At 41.8% G+C, this 27877-nt stretch overlaps 1 protein-coding gene across 2 annotated transcripts; it reads left to right on the top strand.

Moving 5' to 3' along the window:
• The first annotated feature begins 450 nt into the window (after nt 1–450).
• SLC5A1 (solute carrier family 5 member 1) lies at nt 451–27562 on the top strand. Of its 2 annotated transcripts, none has more exons than XM_065851409.2 (15): nt 451–537; nt 2640–2711; nt 7866–7970; nt 10165–10224; nt 10581–10685; nt 15345–15450; nt 15675–15755; nt 16839–17059; nt 17957–18092; nt 18860–18967; nt 20017–20167; nt 20791–20959; nt 22968–23183; nt 23482–23578; nt 24434–27562. In XM_065851409.2, exons 1-15 carry the CDS (start codon nt 451–453, stop codon nt 24652–24654), a joined length of 1935 nt encoding a protein of 644 aa, XP_065707481.1. In that variant the 3' UTR covers nt 24655–27562. The 2 variants fall into 2 exon arrangements, with proteins under 2 accessions (XP_065707481.1, XP_071672046.1); XM_071815945.1 differs by lacking the exon at nt 451–537 and adding an exon at nt 4350–4425.
• Nucleotides 27563–27877: the final 315 nt, after the last annotated feature.

Below are 27877 nucleotides of genomic sequence, written 5' to 3'. Positions count from 1 at the left end.
GTCAGGTCACTCCTCCTCACAGATAATTGCTTACCATCATCATCTGAAAGGACTACATCTTCAGTGACTAGATATACAGGTACAACCACTTCCAAAAAAAAAAATGTATTCACTCAGAGAGAGGTAAATATGCAGGTTTATTGCAGCCAAGCCACTCCTTTCCATGCTCATTCCTTCTCAGACATCTGCTCGTGGATGTTAAAACCCTGAGCACCTTTGGCAGGGGTTTTGAACTCTGACATCTGCAGCACCTGTAGCAGAGGAGCAGTATTTGGGAAGGGCTTGTTGTCCGAGGAAAAGCAGCAGCTTCAACTTGTGCCCCATGGGAGACAAGTGAATCTGAAGTTATATATTATATAAAACGTAGGGGATGACAGCAGTTTATCATTAACTTGAACTCTGCAAGAAGCATATAAGGAGAGAAAGAAGGTGGCCAGAGAAGCAACCAGGATGGAAACCATCGTAAGGATCAACAATGCTGCGGACATCTCTGTTATTATCCTCTATTTTTTGGTAGTCCTGGCAGTGGGACTATGGGTAGGTTGGGATTTTATTTTATCCTTTTTTTTATATATATATACTTTTTTTAAACTTCATGAGCAGGTAGTTTATAGAGTCCTGGAAAAATGGCTTAGTAAATGAAAATGTATATTTGTATAAAGATCCTGGTGCTTAATTGAAATAATTAAGAAGTGCATGGTGGGGAAAATGTGGGTATTTACTGGAGAGGGGATGGTGACGTGGGGATGCATCTGTGTAGGTGGATAAGTGGGAGTAGCGTGGAAGGAGCGGAGTGGTCTTGTCAGTAAAGCCCAGGCCAGCCAGGGTCCCTTGTCCAGAGCAGGCTCGACGTGCACCGCTGGGGTTCAGCACCACGGGGAGAACTGGTGGTGGGAGGTGATGCCAGAGGAAGGAGTGAGGAGAGGGAGCTGCAGGGAGAAGAATGGAGGTGCAGTCAGCGTGCAGGGAGGGAGTTCAGGGGTGAGAGAGTAAAACCGCAGCTGCGGCTGTGACAGGTCACGCTCAGCAAAGGACTGAGATGGCTCAAGATTGCAGGTGCCATTTGAGGGCAGCATTATCGTGGCTTATTTTTTTTTGCCAGCAAGACCTTGACTGCAGGGTGCAATGCACTGAAACTATGTGGAAGGAGCAGTTTTGGGGTGGCAAGTGATGGCAATGCCTTTCTGTTCGTGGTCTAAGCACAACGGTGCTGAACGTGCTGAGGACTGCAAGGGAAAACTCAGTGCCTAATCGAAAAGAAATCCCGGTGCTTTCACAGCTAATGGAGAAGGGCAGATACTATCCTATCGGTGTAACCTCGGTGCTAATGTGTTTGAAGATAATAGGCCAATACTGTGAGCTGTAAAGCTGTAAACAGTGGAATGTCACTACATTTGGGTTTCCTTGGGGCAAGCTCTCCTGGTCACCTGAACACCTGACCATTAACAGGGGCCAGGAGGCATTGCCCCTCGGTAATCCCGGTAATGCCAGGAGCATCCCAGGGCTCCATTTCACAGAGCAGAGAAGTCAGCTGCAGAACAAACCTCCCTTTCTAGCAGCTGGCAATGCTTTGAAAAGCACCGAGAGTTTGGGGTGCACATGAAACAGGCACAACCTTTTCTTTACCTCTTCATTGTGGCAGTAGATGTCGAAAACATAGCAAAAAATCTGAAGTTCTCAGGATACCTGAGCACCTTGCTGGGAGGGAGCTGGGTCTTTGCTGTAGAAATCTGGGTCTTGCCGTAGTTCAACTTTGTGTTAAAGGCTCGTGAAAAAAGAGCGCTGATCTGTGGCTTGGCAGGCAATTGTGTCCTCAGTAATTCCCAGACCCATTTCTTTGCAGCAACAATGTCCTCTTTATTGGACAAACACTTATTCAGTTGCCGTGTGTGGTTAAATGCAAATCTATTGTATTTACTTCCTTTCTCCTGCATCAGGAAAAAAAAAAAGAAACAACCTGGGTAATTTTGCCAAGTCTTCTTTATTTGCCTGTTCAAAGTCCATTGGAGGAGACAATGGGAATCCAGTCTTTGGATAATTAACAAAAGTTAGATGAAGCTTTCCTCTAAAGCCCATTCTTTGACAGATACAAAATGAGAGTGTGAAAAGGAAATTTTAGTTGGCTTCTTTTTTTGACCTTCAGAGAGAAGTGGATACAACGCTGATATCAAAACAAGAAAATAGGTTTTTGTAGATATCTGGTGGGATTGGATAGTATTGAATAAAAAAGCTGAACACTTTCTGTTAATGAACATGCAACTTATAGCCTTTTTTGATGCCTGAAATCAAAGGTGTTGCACCCCTGGTGAAGTGTTCATATGACCTTTTGTTGGAGTGATCATTTTGTTGGTGAAATTGAATTTTATGTTAATGTTTTGCACTGTAACAAAAGGTGACACAATGACGCCTGAGTGCTTAAAGTAGACCTAGAGAAAAGAATCATTGTTCTGTCAGATTATTTTCTGCATGATAAGCTTGTTCTTTTTAGCCACTCTGGTTGTTTTTTCCACTTCACCCTCCCCATAGATTTTATCCCTCCACTCTAGCTCTTTGTTCTCAGGCAGTGGATCGCTTGCCTGTTATACTTAAAATATGATCCCATCTTTCTTTCTTTCTTTTTCTTTTCTTTTTTCCCCCAGGCTATGTACTCAACCAACCGAGGGACAGTGGGTGGATTCTTCCTGGCTGGACGAAGCATGATTTGGTGGCCGGTGAGTGCTACATATTGTATGTGCATCCACTTCCATATGACTATATCTAGTCTTTAAATATGAAGTATCTCTACAGTACTGTTGAAACTGTGATGGTTCTGCTGTGTAAATGCACTTCAAACTGATACAGGGCAAACTGCACAGCCAAACCCACCCAACAGGCAGGGAAAGGTGTCGGGGAACTTGTCCGTGTTGAGCTCTGAGCTGTGTTGCTTATGTGAGCAACTTTTATCAACCTGGATACATCAGTAATGTCAGTGTAGACAAATACAATGCGTTGCCTTTCAGTCCACTTAAAAATTTTTAGCATTTTGAATGTATTACTTTCAGTGCACTGCTCATTTTGAGGTTATCAGAGAGAGGAATTCATTTACTGAAAGTTTTCCTCATGTTGCTCTGTTGTTTCCACTCTTGGTAGCAAGTTCTGGTCTGTACAAGGAGAAAATCCTGGAAATATTGTAAGATATTGGTAAAATATAATTCAACTTTATTTAAATATTATCTTTAGGCTCCAAAAATATTTTTGCACTCCGTTAGGACTTTGGATTCAAGATTCCATCCACGTGGATTCAGTTACAGGATCAGGGAGAGTGAGAGTAAATACCTGTTTAGGGCTTTTCTTAAAGCAGGCTGCAGAAATGCCTCCACATCTTCAAGTCTTCTGCTTCAGGGAGCTGCTGTCTGCCTGTGGAAGGGACAGGGACTGCCTCGTCAGTGACAGAAAAAGATTAAAGGCTAATCGCAGTAAAACGTTTCCTCGTTTGACACAGTAGACCTAAGAAAATTCAGATTCCGTTGGAAGACTGAGGAAAGAGAAACTTTCCAAATTATTTTAGGATAAATCCCATAATTCTAGGGAGAGAGAAAAAACCCAAACAGCTTACTTTGATTAGCTGTCACTTTAATCAGGGTGCTGGTTTTAACCTTGTGCAATTCAGTATGCCTGTCAAGGGTGAATATGAATACCCTTTTGTGCAGATGTAAATGAAGGTGGAAGACTGGAGGCAGGGAAGAGTCACCATAAAAATGTCTGTCTTGCTGCAATGCCACTGAGAACTCCCAGTGATTCCCCTAAGAGCCAGGGGAGATTATCTGACACCGAGTTCTCTGCCATCGCAAACCCAAGAGATTCAGCAAGTGAGAAGACACAAGGGATGAGCCCCAGCGCAGTGGCTGCTGCTGGGATCATCTCTCTCTCCTGCCCAAACTCTGTGAGCTCAACATGGATGAACTGTCAGTGATCAGTGCAGTCTAAGATCACCCCTTCCATCCTTCCCTTTGGAATGCCAGCAGTGTCTTTCTGCACCATAAAAACAAACCCTTCTTGCTGTTCTTCCTGATATCACTCAAAATAAACAAACAGCAAGCACTCAAACCACAAACTAAATACCATGTCAGCAGCACCACCACCTTGCAAAGTTTGCCTTGGATAACAAGAGATTCCAAAACACCTATTCTCACAGTTTAGCAGGTAGATAGGACGTCATCACCCAGTGCAAACTGGGCTGAAATGGCCAGGGAACCAATGAAAGTATAGAAAGTTCAGTTAAAGATGTGATCTCAGTGCTGCAACAGCTAATGCTGTGTGTATTTTTTTACTTATTCTGTGCCTTGACTTTTCTTTTGTGCTGGAAACAGATTTCTCCAGAATATGTCAGAATTTTCCAGCTGGCCTGGAGGTGTCGTTTCTGTCTGAGAGGACAAAGGTGGAAAGGTATCAGATCAGCCTACTTGTGACCATGTGGTTCCAACAGCCATCGCACTTGTTGGAAGACAGAGACATATTCTGTGTGTATTTTATATCCATCTCTCTTGCCTAGTGAATTGGGATGTGTATAAATGTGGTTTAATTTGACAATAATGCAATACATGAAATTTGCAGAGTAGTTGGGAAAGCAGAATAAAAACCTGTGCTTCTTTCTTGGGCTCTCAGAGCCCTGAAAGGGTGGCGATAATATTTCATTGTAAGCAGTGCACTAATTTTTCTGAAGTGCCCAAGGGTGATTCCAAAACTCTCAGGTAGGGAAGATGTCCTACCATCAGGGGAAAGTCACATATTGCAGGGAAGAGATGTGAGTTAAAAGCATGGACAGTGTAAAGGAATAGTTCTCAAACAGGGAAATGAGAAATTCGTCCAGGGAAGAGGGGCTTGAGAAGAGGGTTCTGCAGGGACCCACGGGAGGAGCGATACCTCAGGGCAAAGCTCCTGACTGGGTGCTGGTGTGAGGGCATCTCTGCCAAGGGGCTGAAGGCCACAGGCAAAGTACGTCATATGTGATTTGAACAGCAAACGCCAGGATGTCAGTGCATCCTCAAGTTAATGAAAAGAGCAAGGTGAAACAGTTAATGAATAACATGGAAGAAACATAGTGATCATCATCTCTCTGCAGTGTGGTGATACTTTTCCTGAACAGAGTTCTCTTGTTCAAACCTGACCTCTTAAAAGATTTTAAAAGAGTTAATGTTCCACGTTGGACTCAGGTTAGTTTGCTCTTTTGTCCTCTTAAGAGCTTTTTTTCCTTTCAATCAACTTTCTTCACTTTTCCTCCAAGATCTGTTTTCAGAATGAATTCACTAACACATCCACTGAGAACAGCTAACACTTCTAGAGAATTGTTTCCCTGTCTCACGTCGCAGTTGCAGCCCAGCCTTCTTTAGGTCATGTATAGGTGTAGTGCAGCGTTTACCCATGGCAAACTGAGCAGCTCCAGTAATCCGCGTTTTCAGTACAGAAATACTGCAGCAGTAAGTTCTTCAGCAAGACAGCTTGGGCCCAGAGCCCATCGGCCTCTTCCCGCATCCTCAGAGCGCAGCCCTGGCAGATGGAAATTTCTCTCTCCCCTCTGGCTAGCAGGGTGTGAGCATATTCGGTAAACACTCCTCTTGCTTTAACCACGCTGCAGTTCTAAGGATAATATGCATTTTTCCAGCTATGAGGATATGTTCTACTTTTCCATATATACATAACAATAGGAAACATTTTAAAAAATGCATCTATTTTTAGTATGCGTTGATCTCACAGTTCTGCTGTGCTATGTGTTTCCTAATTCAGAGAAGAAAATGTAGAAAGTGGTATCTGCAATCATATTGTTTTGTCCTTGCGATGGCCCTAAATATGCTGATAATCTTGCGTTGGTTTGGTTTGGTTTTGTATTTTTCTTCCAATACAATTGTACTCTGCGTAAAGTTGTGAACACAGCATTGTCAGTGAATGTTGCAATATGTCCCGGGGTTTCAGGCACCAAGCCAAAGCTTACTACAGCTGTCAGTTCTTAAAGTTCTTCATTAGCTGCTTTTGTTACTTGGATCTGCTTGCAGTACAGTTTAAACTTTTGAAACAGGAGAGGGAACACATTAAATAAAATCAGAGATTAATGTGGTTAATCTTTTCTGTGATTGCATTTCTAGTAACCTAGATTTGAGTTTAATTATTCATCTCCAGGGAAAGCACTGGACTGGTGCTAATGCCTGATATAAATGGTGTTTGTTTCTCTACAGTCATTGCAGGGAAAACACTGTTACTGTCACAAAAAGGTTAGAAGAAAAGTTTTCATCATCTGAGTGATCTGTCCAGTTTATTTGGTAATGCTTTGTTGCAACACTTATCATTCCTGTAGAAATTTCTGTCATATGACAAACTGGTTGCGTTTCTGTAGGGTACATCTGGCTTCCAGAAATATGTAAAAAATATGTAAAAAATCAAGAACTGAGTGAACTTAGAGGCATAAATTTCCTGTCACAGCAACAGAACAGTTCATCTGCAAAAAGACTAGAAGGAATCAGGAGGTCAAACTGAGGAAAGGAAGAAAAAGTAAGCTTGGAAAAGAAGGATTAGAATCCTCTGATGAATTTTGTTTGTGTGTTTCCTATAAAATATGAAAAAACCCTTCCATTTTGTGATTATCGTGGTTTGGGCCCAGCCTGCAACTAAGTACCACGCAGCCACTCCCTCACTCCTTGGGCTCTTTCAATAAGAGGGGTCTACCTCAAATGACAGCATTAGAAGCTGGTCAACAGAGGTTCTTTTGCTTACTTTCTGTATGCTTTTCTTTTCTTTTTAACCCTGTTTCCTTTTCTTTTTTTCTTGTTAGCTATCAGAGGACATTAAGAAAAAATAGAAGTGATTTTTAAAAGTTCATTCATTTCAGAACTACTTCAGCTCATATCTGCCTACAACACCGAATCCAACCTCTTATTCATGCACGAGTTCTCACTCTGCATCCTTCAGTGTCTGACCTTGTAAATTATTGCTAGGCATTTGTGCTGTCTTTGATAGTTTCATTTGGAGGAAATTAAGCTCATAACTTTTCCCTGCACCTTTCTGTTGTCTGAGCTATTTGAAGAAGATTTACATCTCTTGGCACGGTCTCTCTTTTGTGAATGGTTCCTGCCCATCTGTAATCCAACATAAACCTTTTGATGGTTTTTTTTTTGTGTTTGTGTTGTTGTTGTTGTTGTAAATCTCTCCCTGTTCATTGTCCCCATTGTCCTACATTGTCCCCACTGTTACATTTGTATGATCAGTGCAATATTTGGGGGTCTTAGAGATCCAGCACTTCTTAAATATAACTCCTTGATTTGCTATTGTTTGTATGTTCCAGAAGCACTTTCTCAGCAGCTATTTCTCCTATGCAGCTTTCAGAATTTAATTCAGTAATCAAACGTATTTTGACTAAAAGTGAACCAAGTACAAATTCTGTATAACTCTCACCAGCGATACATTTAGTTCCATAGACTGTGGGACATGAAATAGGGAGCACCAGGTTGACAAGTGGGTATGTACTTATGGTGTCCTCCTTGAATAAGGAAGATCACAGTTGTCTTCCCTAATTGTTTGCACATCATCCAAATATCAGTCAAGTTTTGCAAATATTTTTAAATGTGTATTGGTGTAATAATCTTTTTGACTGAACTGGAAGATCTTTCATGCAACTTCCTATTTCTCATTAGTGTAGATATGATGGCTGGAGTTGCAGGTTTGAGGTGGAACAATGAGAGGGAGTCTTGAGACTTGCCAAGGAAGCTGCTTGTCAATAATTCTCTTAATCACCATTTGACGATAGGCATGAGTGCAAAATGCCAAATGAACGTGATTGTTTTTCAAGTTACCATGAACAGGACCTAAGAGCCACATATTGTTCTTTGTTTTTCCAGATTGGTGCTTCCCTGTTTGCCAGTAACATTGGCAGCGGACATTTTGTGGGAATAGCAGGAACAGCAGCAGGTGGAGGAATTGCCATCGGAGGATACGAATGGAATGTAAGTGGCGTGCATTTAAGTGAACATATCTGTGACAATAGGATTATCTGCAGAGATTAATCAAAATAACATTGCCTAATAATTTAGGACTCTCAAAGTTTGTGCTTGGCAACACTTGTTTCCTGTACCGACCAGTAAATGCCAATGTAATCTACTGTTTAGCTCGTCTTCCTTGATCCTTGTGCAAGCCACTGAGAGAAGATGACTCTTTTCTGTTGAATGAGGCTTTCTAGAGAGCATTTGAACCAAATAAATTGCTAGATTCTCTTCTCCATACGTGTCTTTTTATGATTTTTTAAAGTATTTATGAAGAGCACTTTTAGGCCTCAGGATTTTGGGAAGAATTTATCAGTTTTGTAATCCATAGTATTATTTACAGCATTTTGCTATGTAGGAATTGTTGAGGGGGCTTTGATTTCTTCATAGGCTGTAAGAAATTTGGGCATCCTTCACAACCACCTGCATTCCAAGAATCTCTTCCTTTTCATTTTCTCCTTCCTCTAATTATGTGTGTGTTTTTCCTACGGTCACAGTGTAGGGTAAAATATCCAAGCTGACTTCGAATGAACTACTTGCGGTATTGTTAACTGCAACAGCGTGGAGATCCATATGAGCTAATTCAGTCCATTTCCTTGTATTCTCAAGCTCTGTGGGTGTGGATAACAATGGTCTTGTTCTGCTTAATTCACCATCCAGGAGGGGATTTTATCATGACACAAAGGACTTAATGCCATACATAGGTCGGTACTTTCCGTGCGTATAATTCTGCGCAGTGAAAGCATACCACCCTGAGAGATGTGGCTTTTTTCCTTAGCAAGTAGATGGTTCCTGCAAATAGTCAAGTACACATTTAATATAAATATTTAAGAAGCAGCATAAAGGCTAAATTGAACTCAATGAGATGTGCACAGTTAATCTGTCATCTTTCTCTATTTGCTTACACTAGTCCTGCAACAAACCTCGTTTCCCTTCTCTTGGTACCAAAACGAAGCAAAACAAAACACAACAAGCATTGCTTGGAATTTCATTATATTCATATCTCTAGGATCTGTATCCTTCTTCAAACATATCCATTGCTAACACTTCATCTCCTGGGAGATTCTCTGTGGAATAATATCAGTACGCAGTGTACAACCATTATTTAGGAAGGAGCAATGATGCATGTGTGTATTTGAGCAGATACAGTACGCAGTTTATTACCGGTGACATAGTGGGACTGGTGTATGGGTTAATAGACATGGTGGAAATGCTGCTCTTGACTGTACCATCTGATTCTCCTCTTGAAAGAAATACTGAGTCTGACTGTTATTGCACTTGTATATCTCTATTATTCCACTGAAATGATTTCTAATTTGTGTTAGTATGACAACAGAAGCTGACCCAATGTTTATTGTCCATCTTGTGGTTTTGATCTAAGGGAAGAACTGAAAAGATGCAGTTCAAAAAGCCCTCTGAGCCCTGGGGACAGAATAAATGCAGAGTGCAGCTCTGAGAGCAGGATTTTCTTCTATTTTTGTTGATTTAATATGTATAACTCTATAGCAGACAGCATTTGCTGGCCATTTAAATCAGAAAACTGTGATACTGCAATACAGTAAGATCTATAGCTCACAAAATACACATAGTAACACAAAATATATTATGAAATGGTAATGTGGAAATACAACATATTTTACTAAATGCACGCGGTACATCCTGTCCAGTATGTGGGATTGTTGTAAAACATATGGCCATCTCACAGAGACCCAGCACAGAAGGCAGTTAACAATCAAAATAATAATCAAAAGAAGCGCTACACTCCCAGTAGGTGGATTTGAGATGTCACAACATACCATCGCAGCATTCCCCACTCCGAGCGGGAAAGCATCCTGCATTAGTGGCTCTGGGATCAAGATGCTAACAAATAGGTCTCAGTAGCAGACTTTACCTTCCTTAATATTCCCTAGAAACAGCGGTCCTGTGCGCTGGTTGCATTTTAACCATCATTAAGCCAGGCTCCCTGGGCCTGCTCTGAAGAGATCAGCTGTAAATCAACTGTAAATCAAAGGACAGAGCAGTTCCTCCTGCCCCCCACCCTCACAATACGCAGGTTTATGTGGTTTCAATGCTCTCCAGCTGCTATTGGGATAAGTGGTCTTTGGGAGTGCTGTCTAGAGAGAGAAGGCTAATTCAGCTGATCATGTTTTGGCTGCAGGCTCTGATATTCGTGGTTGTTCTAGGATGGCTGTTTGTACCCATCTACATCAAATCTGGGGTAAGTCAAAACAGTACATTATGCTTTTTTTTTGCTGCTCATGTTTGTCGATCAGGTCTTGAATATTGCAAAGCCATTATGAATGGCACAAGATCTGAGCATGCTAGAACTGTACTACATTAAGTCTGCATATATAAGAAAAGTGAGCATTCTCTGTTCTGAGGCATAACCCGAGAAGCACATGGTACTCCCTCCTTATTCTTCTTTGATTCCTGGAGCTGCTCTTCCTTGCAACTGCATTTGGAGCTCCCCTCCCTGTGCCCTCTGCTCTTACAGCATCTGAATAGCAAAAAGCTTCCTTTAATTTGCTTTGAATCTGTTCACCGTTTTCTGAAACTTTATCTGCCCCTCTGCAGGTGGTGACAATGCCAGAGTATCTGAGGAAGCGTTATGGTGGGAAACGGATTCAGATCTACCTGTCAATCCTTTCTCTATTCCTGTATATCTTCACAAAGATCTCAGTAAGTAAAACTTTTACAGGATTTCTTCCATCCTACATTGATCTAAAGAAAAGAAACTCCCATTTACAATATTGCTCACACAATTGGTCAGTTGTTTCAAATTTGCAGTCCTTGGTTGAAATAAGGATGCTAAAGATTTTGTATATTCTGTATGCCGTCTAGTGAGAGTGTGTATCCAGATCTGTTCTGCAATCCAAGGTTTTTTGCCTTCCTGGCAAGATATCTTGATGCTTCTTGTTCTTTCTTTTCTGAGGTTTTAAAGTTTTATTTCTCCTTATGCTCTCCTCTAGAACATGTCTGAGAGCGGGGAAACTTGTATTGCAGTCTGTTGTATCAGGGGTCTGTGAAACACGTGGCAGAAAAGATCACAACCTACCAGTTTGTACCCTTTGGTCTGCTTCTGTTCTGTGAGAAATAATAGCTGCTGGTTGTTTAACCATGTAGTTTTAGAAACTTCTTAGTATTACCTTGGACACACAACGTCTTACTCCAACCACCTGGTGCTTCTGCTAAGGGGAATGTTGTTCTTGGTTCCAGAAAAAAAAAGTGTGCTCTTGGATTTTTAAGGAGCAGGAATTTTTGTTCCCAAACTTCATGTTGATATGTTTTACCATCCTGTGGTGAAACATGTCATCAGTAATATACATGATGGAAAAGAGCAGGGGGGCTATGGAGAAAAAGAGAATAATAGGAATTAGAAACTAAAGGAGTGGGGAAATGCAAAGGAGGGAAATGACAACAGCTGAGGTGAAAGGAGGGAAGAAGAGAGATTTTTTTAACAGGCAAGTGTTTGGTATAAAGTTTAAGGTGCTACAAAGTTAATGTTTATTCAGTAAGTGGTTGTGTTGCTGTGAAGTAGTGAAGGAAACTGGTATTTTCCATATATCTTGAAACCACCAAGCCTCTGAAGAAGTCCACAGTTCAGGCATACCTCAGTCTGTTGTTTTGCAGAAGTTGCCATGGCAGATTACTCTTTGCCCTCTGAATGGGAGCTGAGTGATAATAGTGCAATTTAAGCTAAAAGATTGGCCTTTTGCTCTCATTCTCACATCTTCGTGATAACTGATCCTTAGAGAGGTTATAAATTAAACAGGCTGGTACTGTGGAGCTGGCCTCACAGCTGAATTTCCATATATTTCAAAAGGATTCGTTAATTTGCTGTTGTTGTTGTGCACAACTACCGTAATCAGAAATCCCAGGTGTGACACGGTGTTCTGGCAGCTCTTGCAGCTGAGAAACTCTTCCAGTCAGATGAATCACAGTCCTATTCTGCAACACATGTTTGTAATGAGCCCATCAAGATGCTAGGTGCATTCTGAATTTACTATAATCTGTTATGCCTAAGGATCTTGTCATGGGATTTGATCCCATTTCAGTTGGAGTTTCTTGCTTCCAGGCAAGACAGGTCCTCCATTTAAATAAGCTCTAGTGTGGTCACGAGGCTGCAGCACTCTTTCCTGCTCTTGTGTTCCTGTCTTATTAGGGAGCAAAGTACCAGTCAAGAGATCCATGCAGCACCAGATTACCTGGATCCCACTCTACCAATGGCCCATCCCAGCTTCTCATCAACCCAATTATTCCCGATGTGTGTGTGGAATTGCCATGGAAACAGGTCTTTGTGCCACGCAGGGGAAGAACCTGGTGCACAAGTTCCTCTAACCATTTCTCTTGTGTCCCTTATCTGCCCAGAAAACTCTGACAGCGTCTGTCCCATGTACAAACATGGCACAGATTTCTGCAGTATGCAGACACCTGCGTTGTTGGCTTATGTCACTATCTTTGGCAGGGCAGGATTTTTCCAGGTCTGATTTACTTCCCGTACCTCATTCAGAATAGACAGAACAGTCAGAGGTTTCAGGTACTGTCAGAACATGTCAGAGTAGGTTTTTCTGTACCACGCCATGTAGCACCATGCCAAATTGTCTCCAGATGAGCCAGCTCCAGAAGCAGAGAGGGAAGGGCTGTTCCATCCTGCACCCCAGCTAGCTTCTTTGTGCTGTGATGTTCATGCTTGATGCTAGGGCAGGTCTCTGTTCCCAGAGGCGCGTTGTATATCCAGACACACCGATGTGCTGGCAGTCCATCTCTGGCTTGGGCATTTGCATTTTACTTCCTTGATTTCTGTTTTTGCAAACACTCCCTTGTGATCTTTGGGGCTCACTGAGATTTGATATAGAAGGATGGGTTTCTGCCCTGCCCTTAACGGGCAGTCACACCTATCAATTTGGCTGGCAGCGATACTCTGTGCTGCTTAGCCTTGTAGAAGAGTGGCATCTTGTTTCTGGAGTAGTTATTTTATGTGCTACTCCCTTAATGTGTTAAATTATTATCTAACATTCTTAATTATATAAATATAGTGTGCTTTCCCATGACCAATATAGCTTATCACATCATATAACTCCTGGCATGCTCTTTCTGGCACAGTGCCCACCTCCATGTGATGACTGGATTCCCTTTGCGCACTTCTGTGCAAGGTCATTAACATTTCTCTCTTTTCCTGCACATTTTCTGTGCATTTTTTATCAATTTCTTGCCTTGTTTTGTGGCTATTCAACCACTTGCCAGACAAGGCCGTGCTGCAAAGTGTCGATCTTTGGGATCACACGTGATCTTTGAGCCCAAAGGATTTCTGTTGCACAGGTGCCTCACACGTGCATGCTTCCCAAGCATCCAGTGCTTTGTTAGTAATGCCCAGACCAGCTTTCAGGGGCTTGTTGGCCACCAGTGCTGCTGATATTGGTCATTATGCCAAAGAAATTGGCCTAGTAAAATAAAACCTTGATGGAGAGTATTCGGCTAAATTACAACAATGCAAAAGGGAATTAAGACCTGAATGCTGGAATTTCTAAATGTATTACAGCATTTTCTTTACGGTCAGTATGCATAGTTTCGGTAGTAAATGGATGGGTATAGACTTAGTGGGGGAAAGAGGAGGTACGAGGATAACCTCCTCCTGGAGGTGGTGCAGGGGATAAAGAGTATGTGACCCCTATGTTCCCGTTGCAGCTGGATTCACTCAGGTGGCATGTGTTCTGCCACTTGGTCCTGCATGATCTGTGAATGGCTTTGGAGAGATAGCATGCATGTAAAGGAAAGATTTACTTTGATCGGAGATAAGATAAGGATTAAATGGTGTCCATAAAACAGTATTAATGGAGAAACGAGGAAGCATTGGAAGGAAATAATCTAATTGGGAGGGAGGAGCAGCAAAGTGAGAAGGTAACACAGTAATTTGAAGAAGCTGATGTATTGCTCAGGGTGCTAAATAATTAACTATACATTTCTTTGTGGGGATGATTTCAGGGCCGTTAATATTTAATGCTATGTAGGCTAAATTTAAGCCAGGAACAATAAAAGAAAGATGGAGGACATAAACCAATCGATGGTGTGAAAAGATAGGAAAAAAATCATCCTGTAGAGAGAGGGACAGAGGATATGGTCTAAGAAGCACTAGGGTTGAGATGAAAGTCCAGGTTCCCAGTTCTAAACTCAAACCTGTGTGAAATCAAATCATCTGAAGCTGCTCCAGAGGCAGTTTGGGGGGCGAGACCTCCGTTGTGATTCACCCTGCTTCTGGGGGCACGGGCGGTAGGGCTGGAGGACCTCCCGCTGCAGAGCTCCGTACCTCTTCCTCATTCTCCAGAGTGACCTCAGGGTGAGATCATTCCCTGCAGCCTTGGTTTCAGTGTCTCTGGAATGAAGAGGGTTTCTTCATCTGGCATTTCCCAGCTCGCCAAGCTGCATAACTGCTTATTAGCATGTCTGCCCTGCCCTACCCCAGCCTAGCAGGGGCAAAAGTGGTGCAAGAGCCTGTTGTGTGATCACAGGCTTTGGCTGTCCCGCAGCCTGACCTGTGGAACCTCCTGCTCCTCCAGCGAGCTGCCACCTGCAGTGATGCTGTGTGCAGCTTTAACCCAGGGCATGTATAATATTGCTTGTCTTTGTTCCTCACACCCTGCATATGGGAAGTTCCTGCAGCGTTTTACAGCTCCTTAGCTTGCTGAACAGCACTAGGACTTATACTGCTAAATGAGAACAGGACTCTCTATATAGAGCCCTCGAATAGGTGGTGTGCTATAGAGAAAGGAGGCGTGCGGGTGGGGTTGGAGATGAGCCCAGGAGCAAGGATAGGTACAGACACAAACCTCCACTGAAAGCATAATTACAAGTGCACTGGGGTAGGTTACACTGATTGCAAACTCGGATAAATAATATTAACGCGAATTATCTCTAAATCAGGAACTGATTTAATGTGATTAAAATCCAGGAGCGTTACTCTGAAACCTGAACAATTCCTTTCTTAAGCAAGAGCTAAAGGTCTCTTCTGTTAGCCTACTGATGCCAATTATTCTGACAGGAACTTGAAACCAGAGATAATACAAGATGTTTGCCTTCAATCACTATTTGTCCTGAACCAGCAAGACTAGCTGTGCCACATGTATGGAAACAGTAAAGAGATTTATAGAGCAGCATCAAATGAAGGGAACCATGCTGTGTTTTGGAGGTGTCACAGAGTCCATCCCCGCACATAGCAGAAAATGTAACCTCAGTTTTAAGTAATTTGTTATTAAGTTGTCCCTCAGTATGCAAGCGTGAATATATAATATACCTTCATCATGAATGTAAATGTTACTTAATCTATCACTTTTTCTTTTATAGGCAGACATATTCTCTGGAGCTATATTTATACAGCTGGCCATAGGGCTGAATCTTTATTTGGCCATAATTATCCTGCTTGCTTTTACTGCTATTTACACCATCACAGGTGAGTTTGCAGAGCAATCTGATAAATCAAAGAAACCAGGGGAGCCAGAAAAAAGATAAGAAGGGAGGTGGGTAAGTGGGGAGAAATGAGAACCTGAAAGGGGAGCTATTTACAATGGTCTTTGTTTGAAAGAAAGAGGTGGTGAGAAAGGTAAAAAAGAGAATTTCCACGGAGGCTTTTGCACAGCAGCTCACCTGTTTGCCTTGACTTGTCTTTGCCGTTAGGTGGCCTCGCAGCTGTGATTTACACAGACACCTTACAAACATTTATCATGGTAGTGGGATCCTTCATTCTCATGGGATTTGGTAAGTAAACTAGAATAATTAAAATGGAATGTTCAACCACAAATCCCACAGTGGCTATGGAAATGGATCCTGCCGTTTGGAACCTTGTTATCTTAAGCAGCAGGATTCGGTTCATATACCTATTTATCAGGGAAGAAAAGAGGCATATTGCCAAGCCCTCTAGTCGCTGAGACCACTCCATCTCCAAAGCACAGCTGAATGTTTCAGGTAGTATATCCCAGGACAGGACTTGTATTGCTAATGAGATAAAAGAGTGGTTTGCAGTTGATGATGATTCTCTTGAGAAGTTCAGAGAGTATCTTAAGAAGATTGCAATTTCGTAGATATTCAGATGCTAAGGCATGAAATTTTCTGATTTGAAGTGAAGAGCTGTTGTTCACCTTGCGTGGTTTTTTCCTTGTTTCTAGCTGCTGGCTTGTGTTTAAAAAATCCAAACGTAAGTAAGCCTTGCTGTTGATCTATGGATGTCATTACATTACCAGCCGGACAAAAGATAATAACCAAATATTTCTTAATAGGACAATGTGTGTGTCCAGAGGACCATATGCATTTTAAAACATAAATCATGCTCTTAAACAGAATTAATAGGAAGGGATCATGAGAAAGAAATAGTCATAAGATTCCATGAATTTGTAGTGTTCTTTCCTTATTCTTCTAGTTACTGAGCACTTGGTTCTTCTCTAGCTAGGTCTTTCATTGAAATTAAATTATTCCACTATTGTTACAACAGAATAACTCCAGATTGACCTAACCTGGTAAGGCCCTGCCTTGGGTTCTCCCTAGGTTAACAGTGTGTGGAAATAATGTATCTTCATTTCACTTCTTGGCAAGGCATGCGTAAGAGATGTTGAGACAGTGGAGCCTAAACAATGTTACACAGAAACCTAAAAGAAAGGTCTCTTCGTTACTTAGATTGTGTGAATACTTACAAAACACTGCATACTGTTTTCTGAAAATGTTGATGTATACTGGCTAGGGGTTTTTACATCCATATGAAGGAGGTTTTTCTCCTCACATTCTCTAGCTCTATTTGAGATTTCAGTATGAAATACTTTATCGCTACTTTTACTTTCTATTTTTCAGCATTTGTTGAAGTAGGAGGATATGATGCTTTCATGAGGAAGTATATGGAAGCAATTCCATCCAATGTCTCCTATGGGAACACTACAATTGATCCAAAATGCTACACCCCTCGGCAGGATGCCTTTCACATCTTCCGGGATCCCGTCACTGGAGATCTGCCGTGGCCAGGGGTCGTCTTTGGTCTGAGCATCATTGCGATGTGGTACTGGTGCACGGATCAGGTAGTGTGGAACCCACATGCCTTGGAAATGCAGAACACAAAACTCTGCAGCCCAGCGGGGTCCAGGGGTGCTCTTCCCTCGCTGTAGTGCAATGCTGGGTCACAGAAATGGCCGTTACTTCAAGACCAGTCAGTGACTTTTCAGTTTCTGGTTTCTAAACCATCCCGCATGTGAGGAAATTGAATGTGTGCTCTTTCAATTCTTCTTATACACTGTGCACAGCAGAAGCCTTTCTCATTTTTTGTTTGTGACCATGTGTAAAAATAGAGAGGTTGTAATGTGAACATTGACTTAGGAAACCTTGTGTCAAGTGATACTTGTTGGACTGGGTCTAGATCCAATTCCCCTTTCAGTAGTGCTAGTTTGTTTCCTGTTTGTGCAGCTTTCACCTTGCATGCACTGTCTTGAGAGGATGTTCTTTATATATCAAGATTTTCAGTCTGCAGACTCTTCCCCAACTCTCCTTTCTTCTCCCTAAAACTTACTGTCCGGTTTCCCCGAGAGGTCGCACTGATGTGAGTAAAGTGTCCTCCTGCACCTGTGACATGTGAATGTGCCCAGTCTCTAGTGAGTGATCTACCCACACTCTGAATTGTGAGATAGTCAGCACAATTTGCAAACAAACAAACCAACACCCCAATCTAATTGTATCTATTACTCAGGTAAATATTTTATTTCTTTTTGGCCTTTTAGTGTATCTGCTTTAACAACATCTTGTGAGAAAGTCTTACCTCTTAAGCATACACTGAATAAACAATATTTTCTTCTGCGTATTTCAAATACATTCTTTGATTTTTCATGTAGTTTTTATTTTTTCTAGTGATGGAAATAGTAATTAGGCTCTTTCACTATCACAGAAGGTAAGCAGCATTATAACTTGCCATGTCTCATTGACAGGTTATTGTCCAAAGATGTCTCTCTGGCAAGAACATGTCCCATGTGAAGGCTGGTTGTATCGTGTGTGGATACCTGAAGCTCTTGCCCATGTTTATTATAGTGATGCCTGGAATGATCAGCCGAATTTTGTATCCAGGTATGCAAATGTATACAGAAATGCAAATTTCTTCTTGTGGCCAATCTTTCACTGCCAATCTCTCTCAATTTCCAAAATATCTGTTACATTGTCATCTTGTCATCCAAATTGTCCAGGCACGTGTATGCACAAAACCCAGCAGCACTGTAAGAAGCCACAGGTCTTCCTCTTTTCACTGGTCCCAGGTTTCTGCTCACGTTATCGCTGTCCCTTTCAGGGGAGAGAAGTTCCCCAGTGTCCCTCCCCACCTGTCTGTTACAGCCACTATGGCTGAATGAGCGCAAAGTGCTGTCCAGGACTGAGACGCTGTGGGCAATCAGAGGAAGAGGCTCCTCAGTCTCAGACACAGCAATATTTTGGGCCATGTCCAGTCCCGAGCGCAGTGTGGGGGAAATGCCGGTCTCCCTTCTCTCTACCATCAGTGCATTTAACAACAGGCAGAAGAGAGGTGTTCAGGTTAGAGGGAAAGGGTCTTTGTGTTTTTTCTACTTGCTCTCTTTATGTTGTGCAGTTCTGGTCTGACAAATTAATGCTTAATTTCTATTTTTTTTTTGGACCTGCAGCATTTTTCAGTATTCTTTTAGAGAGGAAATCCGTAAGGCTGGAGGCTTAGAATCACTTTGCTCCCTGCCAGGAGACCGAGGATGATAGCAAGCATCTCAATTCAGTAATTCAACACAGAAATAAAATTTAGAAGCTCCACTAATTTGGAAGGAATCTGTGTTAATGTGACCTTGTCTTAACCCTGTCTCGTTATCCTCTCTTAGATGTGGTGGCTTGTGTTGTGCCCGAACTCTGCCAGCAGTACTGTGGCACCACAGTTGGCTGTACAAACATTGCTTACCCAAAAATGGTAGTGGAGCTTATGCCAAATGGTAAGACGCTGTATGTGTGTGTTTGTTTTAGGAAAGGCAAGGCTGCCAGACTGTAAAAACAGGTGACAGAGGGAGCTCAAGTCCCAGATTTAGTTCAAAAATTCTTGCTAGAACTATGTACTATTAACCAAAGGGGAAGTCTGTATCAGCTGTAGCTGCAGGTGCACAATAGCTACACACTGACAATGTCAGCTCTCAGGTGGCAAATACTGGGTGATGAAATGGTAATTGAGCTCCCTTTCTGTGATGGTAAAAGAGAACCTGCTTTGCCATTGACTTATAGCAGACTGTCTCTGCCAGGATTTTGGAGTCAGAGCCCCACACCTGCAGTCCTGCTAAACCCGCTGAGGTGGAAGGAAAAAGTATTCTATGTATGCATTGTCCTATAGGACACCTCTTCAATGAGAGAATAAGGCACCACTCTGGAGAGGACAATGTATACACAGAAGATAAATTTCTGCAGAAAACCACAGGGAGAGTTCATAAGGCTAGAAAGACTGATTGTGATATTCAAGAGACCATGATACTTCCCTGAGATCTTTACTACTTCCTCATTGTATTATACCTGTTGTACACAGTAATTCCCTACTGTGTTGACTACATCATACCATCTAGAAAAGTAGCTTATTCTGATTTTCAAATGGTAAAAGAAACTTTTTTTCCCCAAACTGCTGATTTACATATATATCACAATCAAGTGAACACTTACCTGTGAACAAGGGGAGTTATTTTTATAACTGCTGGGAAAAGTCTGCTTAGTATTTTTTTCTCTCTATTTCAGCATTTAATCAGACAGCATTCACAAAGGAGTACCTATGTTCTAAAAGTTCAGGAGTTGCCCTGTCGCTGCTATAAATGGCTTTTCCAAAGCTCAGCAGATATCACTGTGCTTGCGATGCAGGAGAACGTCATGCAGGCATCAGCGCACAAACACGCCAGACAGTCATCCTGGCTGACTTGAAAGGGTCACACAGGCGCGGTGGATGGTGCCAAGCACTGTGACTCTTCCCTGAATGCTCATCCCCCAGTGACATCTCTTTGTATTTCAGGTCTGCGGGGTCTGATGTTGTCCGTCATGTTGGCCTCCCTCATGAGCTCCCTGACTTCCATTTTCAACAGTGCTAGTACTTTGTTCACTATGGACATTTACACCAAAATTCGAACACGACCATCTGAGAAGGAGCTTATGTTGGCTGGAAGGTGAGTGCAGCCGAGTCTTCCCCAGCAGTGCAAACACAGCCAGCACTAAAGCTTTACAGACTGCAGCCTCCAACAAATGCACCGAGTGCTGGGGTGAAACCCAGCAGTGACAGTGACAGTGACAGTGACAGTGTGTGGGCAGTGCAGCAGTGGCCTCCTGTGGCCAGACAGGCTGGCCACCGTACCCTTCCTTTTGGGAAAAAAACCAACCACCTTGCTTCCAGTTTAACTGACAGCAGTGCACGAGGTAGCTAAACTAATTCTCAACACTTCCTACTGCTGTTCAAAGGGAACTATTGTAAAGTCTCTTCATAGGCTTTATGCTCCACCATACTACAGAATCAATGAACTAGTTCTTGCGGTTGATCTATTTTGTCTCTAGACATAACAAAGAAAAAGCAGTTTTCTATGTTTTGATTGCATGTTTGGCTGTATGCTGACGGATATTTGACAGACACAATATCCAGCTTGGATGTCTTTTGTTTGTTCAGTGGTAATTGGCTATTATAATTGATTTTGCTGGTTGAAATACAAAATGGACATTTACATTATTGATTAATAACTGTTTTTCTGATAGATGCTTTTAAGCAGGTGGCTAATTGAATATCTGGCTATGTTTACAGGGCATTTATGATAGTTTTAATTGGCATCAGCATTGCCTGGGTTCCTGTGGTGCAGTCAGCTCAAAGTGGGCAGCTCTTCGATTATATTCAGTCCGTTACCAGCTACCTGGGACCTCCCATTGCTGCTGTTTTCCTGCTTGGCATCTTCTGCAAGCGGCTCAATGAGCAGGTAAGTACAAATTAGGAAACAGGTATGCCACATGTTCCTTTAGGCATTCAGAGAACTGTTTTTTTGTTTCAGAGTCTTTTATTAGCAACTTCTTCCTGTTTATTTCAATCCCACTATGGCCCAGGGATTCTGTGTTTTCCATACCCCAGGGTCTGAGGTTTCAGAGATGAGTTTGAAAAAATTATTGGCTAATCTGATAAATAAAGAGTAACCTCAGAATTCCTAGAGAGCTCTGAAACTTAGGGTATCTATCACTTTGCCAAAAAGTGTGTCGATTTATGGAGACATATTTGAAAGTAACCTCTCAGGATGTTGGTCACCAAACTGCTTCACCAAACATACCACATTTCACCTTCCTCTTGGCCACTATGTATTTTGTTAATATTCTTTTAAAAAAAACATATTGTTGTTTCATGCATAATTTTCCATTGCTTCTAGCACCTGGTCTGGGAACGACTGATTTTGATTTGTAGAGCAGTGAACTGAGAAATAGTGTACTTAGGCCTTTGTAAGTAAGTGAGAAGGCACGAGGTGTGTCACGTGCTTTGATGGGACCATGGGCCAGTCATGGGAATGGGGGTCTCCGACATTCTCAAACCTCACTACTCAGGAATTCACTTTATTTTCTATAGTACTAGTAGTAACAATACTTGCCTGTTGCTCAGGTTCGCTCCAAGGATGCTGAGTTCATTGAGAAAGCTGAGAGAGAGAGGTTTTTGAATATGGCTTAAACTCTTCTCTCACTATTTTCTCTTGAGACCAGTTCAGTGGTTATTTGTGTGTATCTCCAAGAAAAGGCTGGTTTACGTACAAGGGATGTTCTGTTTCCTATCCCAATATGGCAAAACCTCACAAATGGATTAAATCTTTGTGCCCTTTGTAGAAATCTGCCATCGACTCTAGCTGGAGTTTTACCTGAGGAAGAATTCAGTTTAATCCTCGGGGGTTTGTGTACACTGCACAATTTATATTTGGGTAAATAGAGGAGACAAGCAACAAACCTCCTAAGAATCAGAGCCTGGCATAAGATAAACTCCAATATTGTAATTACTTCTAAGATTTATCACTGTTTTTTGCTCAAAATCATTCTTCTTTCTGCCAGAAAGAGAATTAACTACATTGTCCTAGTCCAAAACCTTTCTGTAACTTTGACCACTGAATAATTAAAACTGTTTTGTTCTTAAACCCAGCATTCAACCTCTAATATTTTAAAATTAGGATTTATAAAATTGTGTTGCCAGCATTAGTGTTTTGACTACACAAACTCAAAGATTGAAAGGCACCTCTGGACCAGTGCGACCCCTCTGCTTGAAGCAGGGCCAACAAGAGCAGGATGCTCAGATCCTGTCTGTTTGGGTTTTGAATATCTCCAGGGCTGGAGACTCCACAGCGTATCGAGGCCCAGTTCCAATGTTCAGTCACCATTACAGTAAAACAACAACAAAAATTGAACAGAATTTCCCATATTTCAATTTGTGTGCTGACATACCCATGTGTCTTTTATACTTTGGGCTAGAGTAATATATACCTAGCAGCAAAACATCCACCAAAAGTATTGAGAATTAGCTTCTAACTAATTACTACAAGGTCATTAGAAGACAAACCAGACACATATTTCAGGAGGAATGTCACACACTGGTTCCATCGTGGCAGAACTGTCAGGGATTTAGCCCTCAGAGATAAGCAGATATGAGAACAGGCCTTGGGATGTGTAGTCTGTCCTGTCTAAGGAGAGCATTGTGTGGAGACACAGGAGCTTTGAGAAATGAGCTGGATATGGTGTCCTCCTTATTCTTTCTCTGAGCTGCTGGTCACCGGCCCTTTCGGTTGTACCGCTACACTGAGCTGTTAGTACGGTCACTGAGAGAGCCTGGGTTAAAACCCGTGTGCCAAAGCCAATGTAACACATAACTACCTCCATTTTTCCTCCAACAACTACTCAGAGCTCAGAGCTTATTTCTGTGCCTGAAATCACTAATTTTGTTAACTCCTGTCACTTTGTCTGCAGGGTGCCTTCTGGGGCCTGATCGTTGGGCTGCTGGCCGGACTCGGTAGAATGATTTCGGAGTTTGCCTACGGAACCGGCAGCTGCGTGACCCCTTCCAACTGCCCATTCATCATCTGCGGGATTCACTACCTTTACTTTGCAATTATTCTTTTTGGGGTTTCTGCCTTCGTCATGCTGGCCGTCTCCTTCATGACTAAGCCCATTCCTGATATCCACGTGAGTATTATTGCAGTCATGCTCCTCAAGAAATGGAGCTCAATGAAACCACTAGTTTTAAACGCTGGTACTTGGTATATCACCTTCTGACACACATCACATAATCCTTATAAGAAAACAAAGGAAATTGTCTTCATTTATCTTTCATAAATCTTCAGTGACTCCTAATAATCTTAGACATTGACTTAACAGACTTTTGGGATGCCATGGTCCTATACCTTGTTCATGTGCTGGCCAGATGGATTTGTCTCTGTATAGTAAGGCTGTAGATTTATAAGCTCATTTTGTTTCATGGCAGCTTTACCGGTTGTGCTGGTCTTTGCGGAACAGCCAAGAAGAACGTATTGATCTTGATGCAGATGAGGACAAAGCTGACGAAAAAGAGGAGGAATCAGGTAACTTGGATATCTACAGATTCTATCAATATATTTGAGTATCTCTATTTAATTCCTGAGGAAACATTGACATACTTGGTATGCAAAGACATCCTCCCTCCGAACAACAAAACCTCAAACCCCACGTATATAAATGGCCAGTAAGCTGCCTTGTACCAATCTGTCACACTTAGCATAAGTCAGAAGTGAAGTGGATTTGAAGGGTGAAAATCTTGTTCTCTTGGTAACTAGATGGCAGTTCTAGGACTGAAACAGCGGAGATGCTTTAGGGCAGAGGCAGTGTGCACGGGCAGAACTGCGTGTGACTCTAGCACTTGGAATAAATCAGTGAGAATTCACTTGGAAATTGTGGTTGGAAGCCAGGACTGAAAGAGCAAGGATCTGCTGCAAGGCACCATGAAAGTGAATTACCAGACATCCATGTGGGCAAAACCACCTGCTCTCTTTGCTGGGTTTCTGGTTCTGCTGCCAAGTTCCTTTCACACAAATACTCAAGTTCATTGGTTTGTCTTTTAATTAAAAGTGTTGAAAGTATTGAAAAAATGGAGTTTAAGCTTTGCAGCATGGTTTGCTTCTCCAATACCAGACCAAGTCTCTAGGCTGCAAATAGCACAAGTGTCTTCTCCAAAAGGCTCTCTTGCAACTTGTAGAAAATCAGTCTTCTTCCAAGTGAGCTGCGAAAACCCAATATTAACTTGATTCTTGTACTGCCTTGTACTAAAATGTTCCCATGTAACTATGACCATAAGTCAGAACTGCTGTGTCAAATACAGAAATGCCCTCAGTCATGGAGATCTTGTAGTGCATGCGGTGATCTGTGTTTACATCTCATGACCAGCGTGTTATTCCTTCCAGTTTACGAGGAAAGTGAAGAAGAACCAGGATGCTTAAAGAAAGCATACAACTGGTTCTGTGGCTTAGAACAAAAAGGACCCAAACTCAGCAAGGAGGAAGAGGAAGCACTGAAGAGGAAACTGACTGATACAACTGAAGTGCCACTTTGGAGAAATGTTGTGAATATCAATGGCATCATCCTATTGACTGTGGCTGTTTTTTGCCATGCCTTCTTCGCATAAACCTCTGATTACAGCTCTGAAATTGTACTGTATCGTCAAGCAAAACCGATGACCTGTAGATTTACAGAGTTAGATACACTTCATATTTTCATTGTCAAGGTTTGTAAAAAATCAGGATGATTTACTAGCTGATTTTGTGATCATAATTTCAACAACGTAAAGATTAAGGCCACTGGGATTTCAAGAGGGAGAATTTCTGTTTAGACACTGAATCAGTCCAGGGCTAATTGAGGTTCAGAATTCCCATCCAATATTCTCTCTACTCGCAATACATTTCATGTTTCAGGTGCAGAACAAGGCTGCATGAGCCAGATTTCGTATCAGGGTTTGTGACCTAACTTTCAGGGTTGATGACTCCAGTTTGATTTTCAACCCTTCTTCTGATCATCCGAGTTTCTTTTGCATTTGGCTATGACAATGTGATTACAAAAAACCCACAACAACTGAGGGACCGTATTATGAATTCAAATTAAAAAATCACTTTTGTTCCCTCCAAGCATGGGATACCTTAAGGATTTATGTATATATTGATGTATTTGATAGTATATCTAACTTTCCATTATCACTTTTCCCCCCTTTTTCTCACTTTTCCTTGGGTTGTGTTCCTCAATAATCAGTGGAACACTAACCATCTAAATTGATCACATTTTGAAATCGGAGAGAACGTGTTTTGATGATCTTAATAAGAATTCTGCTGGTGATAGACTCTCTGTTTAAGGTTAGCTTCAAAAGGTCCTCCTGTCTTTATATTTTAATATGTAACTATACTTGAATGTGAAGCTTTTTTTTTATACAAAGTACATATAATATATATACACATACAATACATTTTATATATATGCACTATATATATTATATATATTTGAAATATACGTGTGTGTATATTTCTTACTGATCTTTTCCCATCTTGGTGTGTCAAAGTTAATCTCTACCCACAATTATTAGGGCCTCTTTATCACGGTGTTGGTGTTGATGTCCTGCCTCTTTTGCTGGACTGTGCTACAAAACAATCCATGTGCATGGTGAAAAGCCCAAAGCATCAGAATGCTGGGTTTGCATTTTTCTTTCAAGTCCATTTGAGGGTTCTATGCTGCTTTTCTGCAAAGCTATAAATCTTCTGAAGATTCCATTGAGAAACAGAGGTCATGCTGTATGACAGTAGGAGTTAACAGCTCAGGAAGGAGAACAGTCGCAGCTGTGAGATATCAGCTAAACCAGTCTGATTGTCTCCGCTTGGTAAGTTTGATACCAGCTGGAGATATGGGAAAAGATAGATTTAACACCTCAAAGCAAAATGTGATAGATCTTATCATCTAATTCAGCTTCTTGGGGAATGAGGTGTACAAAGAAGACACCAGCTGCTGTAGTCGCACACCTCTCGGGGAACGCTGCCCTGTCCCAGAGCGTTCCCGTGCGGTTCTGCAGAGGACGCACCGCACGGGCAGTGGGTGCAGGCGGCAGGAGGGCGCTGCGGGCTCTGTGTGCCCTGTGTGTGCTCAGCTCGCTGCTGCTGCCTCTGCAGCCTCCAGCAGCCTCTCTCCATCTCCTGACAGTGTCTTGTCTTCATTTGGATCTGACCCAAAATGCTCTGGATTCCAGTAGAATTGCTGCTTTTCAGTGTAATCCCTGCAGTGTACCAAAAGGTTTTGCCGAGGCCAGATCAAATCAATGCTATATAAATACCAGTGCAAACCGTTTTCTTACAGTTAATACAGTGATTGTTTTAAAGACCATGGAGTTAGATATTTAATGGAATATGAAGACTTGTATGTGTTAAAGTATTTCTATATTTTGAAGTATTTGGTGTCCACAAAATGATGGGATTTTTTATATAATATGACAGAAGACAGCGAAACTGAACTTGGTGTTTAGATTTTGATGCTGGGTAATAGTGACAGATGACAAACAAACAAGAAAGACTTTAATGACAAATAAGACAACTGATTTCCTGGCAGGCCGAGCAGCCATTGGATGATCTCCTGGTTAATCAGGCACCATCATTGCATTTTCCTCCCCAAGATGAAAGAAATTTGAAAAACTAACTCTCAGCTTTCCAGGGCCATTCACTGCACATCCTCAGCAACCTGCTTGCTTTCTGGTCTGAAAACTTGGTGTTGTAGAGGGCAGAATTCAGATATTTACATCAAGTTTGACTCCTGCTTAGACTACTCCTCTGGTTGGGTAGAATTTCATAGAAAAATTGCCTGATTGTGGACAGCTGGCAAAACATTTTACATTTAGATTAATGGTTAAATGCCACCTTAGGTTGGTAGCTGTTGCATTCAAAGGCAGTTTCATATTTTTAAGGAAGAAAGTGACTTTTCTTCAGTTGTCAGGAGAACTCTGTCCATGCTACAGCTGTTGCTGTGAGACACCTTCAGACAAAACCCCAAAAGTAGCGTATACTGTCCTGGGCATTCTCTTGCTTTAGAGATGGAAAGAGTTGGCACATGCTTGTTTCTCGTGTTTGAAAATAGCAGAGAGATGTCAGATATATCTCTGGCTAGCACCACAATACCTGGCATGTCCAGCAACATATAACTCTGCTTCAGGTGATCCTGAGACCCTCCAGCTTCTCCTGCCAGGTAAGATACAGGCTTACAGCTTGTTTAGTGGACTTCAGTAAGATATACAGAATTATTTTAAATGAACTGCACAAAATAAAATGTAAAATGCATCTACTACGACTGTAAGCCAATTACAATACTGATATGTAAAGAACACAGGCTAAACAAGCCGGATCTTCCATTGAAGAATTACTACATGATTTTCAGGCCATGTCCTGAAAAGGGTAACCACTCTTCATGTGTGTTTTCATTTTTCTGTATTACTAATAACAACTGTATACAAGTATCTCACAAATGTTAATTATTGATGATTGTACAAACACTGTTCCTAGAACTCAGAACTTTGTTTCATTCGTATTTTGCTATTGAAAAAGCTCGTACACTGAAATGTAAGAGTCACTGGGGGAGGGAAGGTCTGTGTTGTAACTTGGAATACACCTGCAGTAACCACGGTCTGGTTTTGCCAAAAATGTCTGTCTGTGTTGAATTAGGACACAGCACAAGGCTGAGTCCTTCAGGTGCAAGTGATTGTCGTGATCAGAGCACCGTCAGCAGCTGCGATTGCTAATTGGCTCAACTCCCGCCCAGATCTCTCCCTTAACTGGCAGAACAAAGAATGTTCATATGAAGTAAAAGCTGGCACAAAAATGAAGAGC

The sequence above is a fragment of the Patagioenas fasciata genome, chromosome 17 (assembly GCF_037038585.1).
Source record: "Patagioenas fasciata isolate bPatFas1 chromosome 17, bPatFas1.hap1, whole genome shotgun sequence".
Classification (NCBI taxonomy): domain Eukaryota; kingdom Metazoa; phylum Chordata; class Aves; order Columbiformes; family Columbidae; genus Patagioenas; species Patagioenas fasciata.
This window is presented reverse-complemented; position numbering and strand designations above follow the sequence as displayed.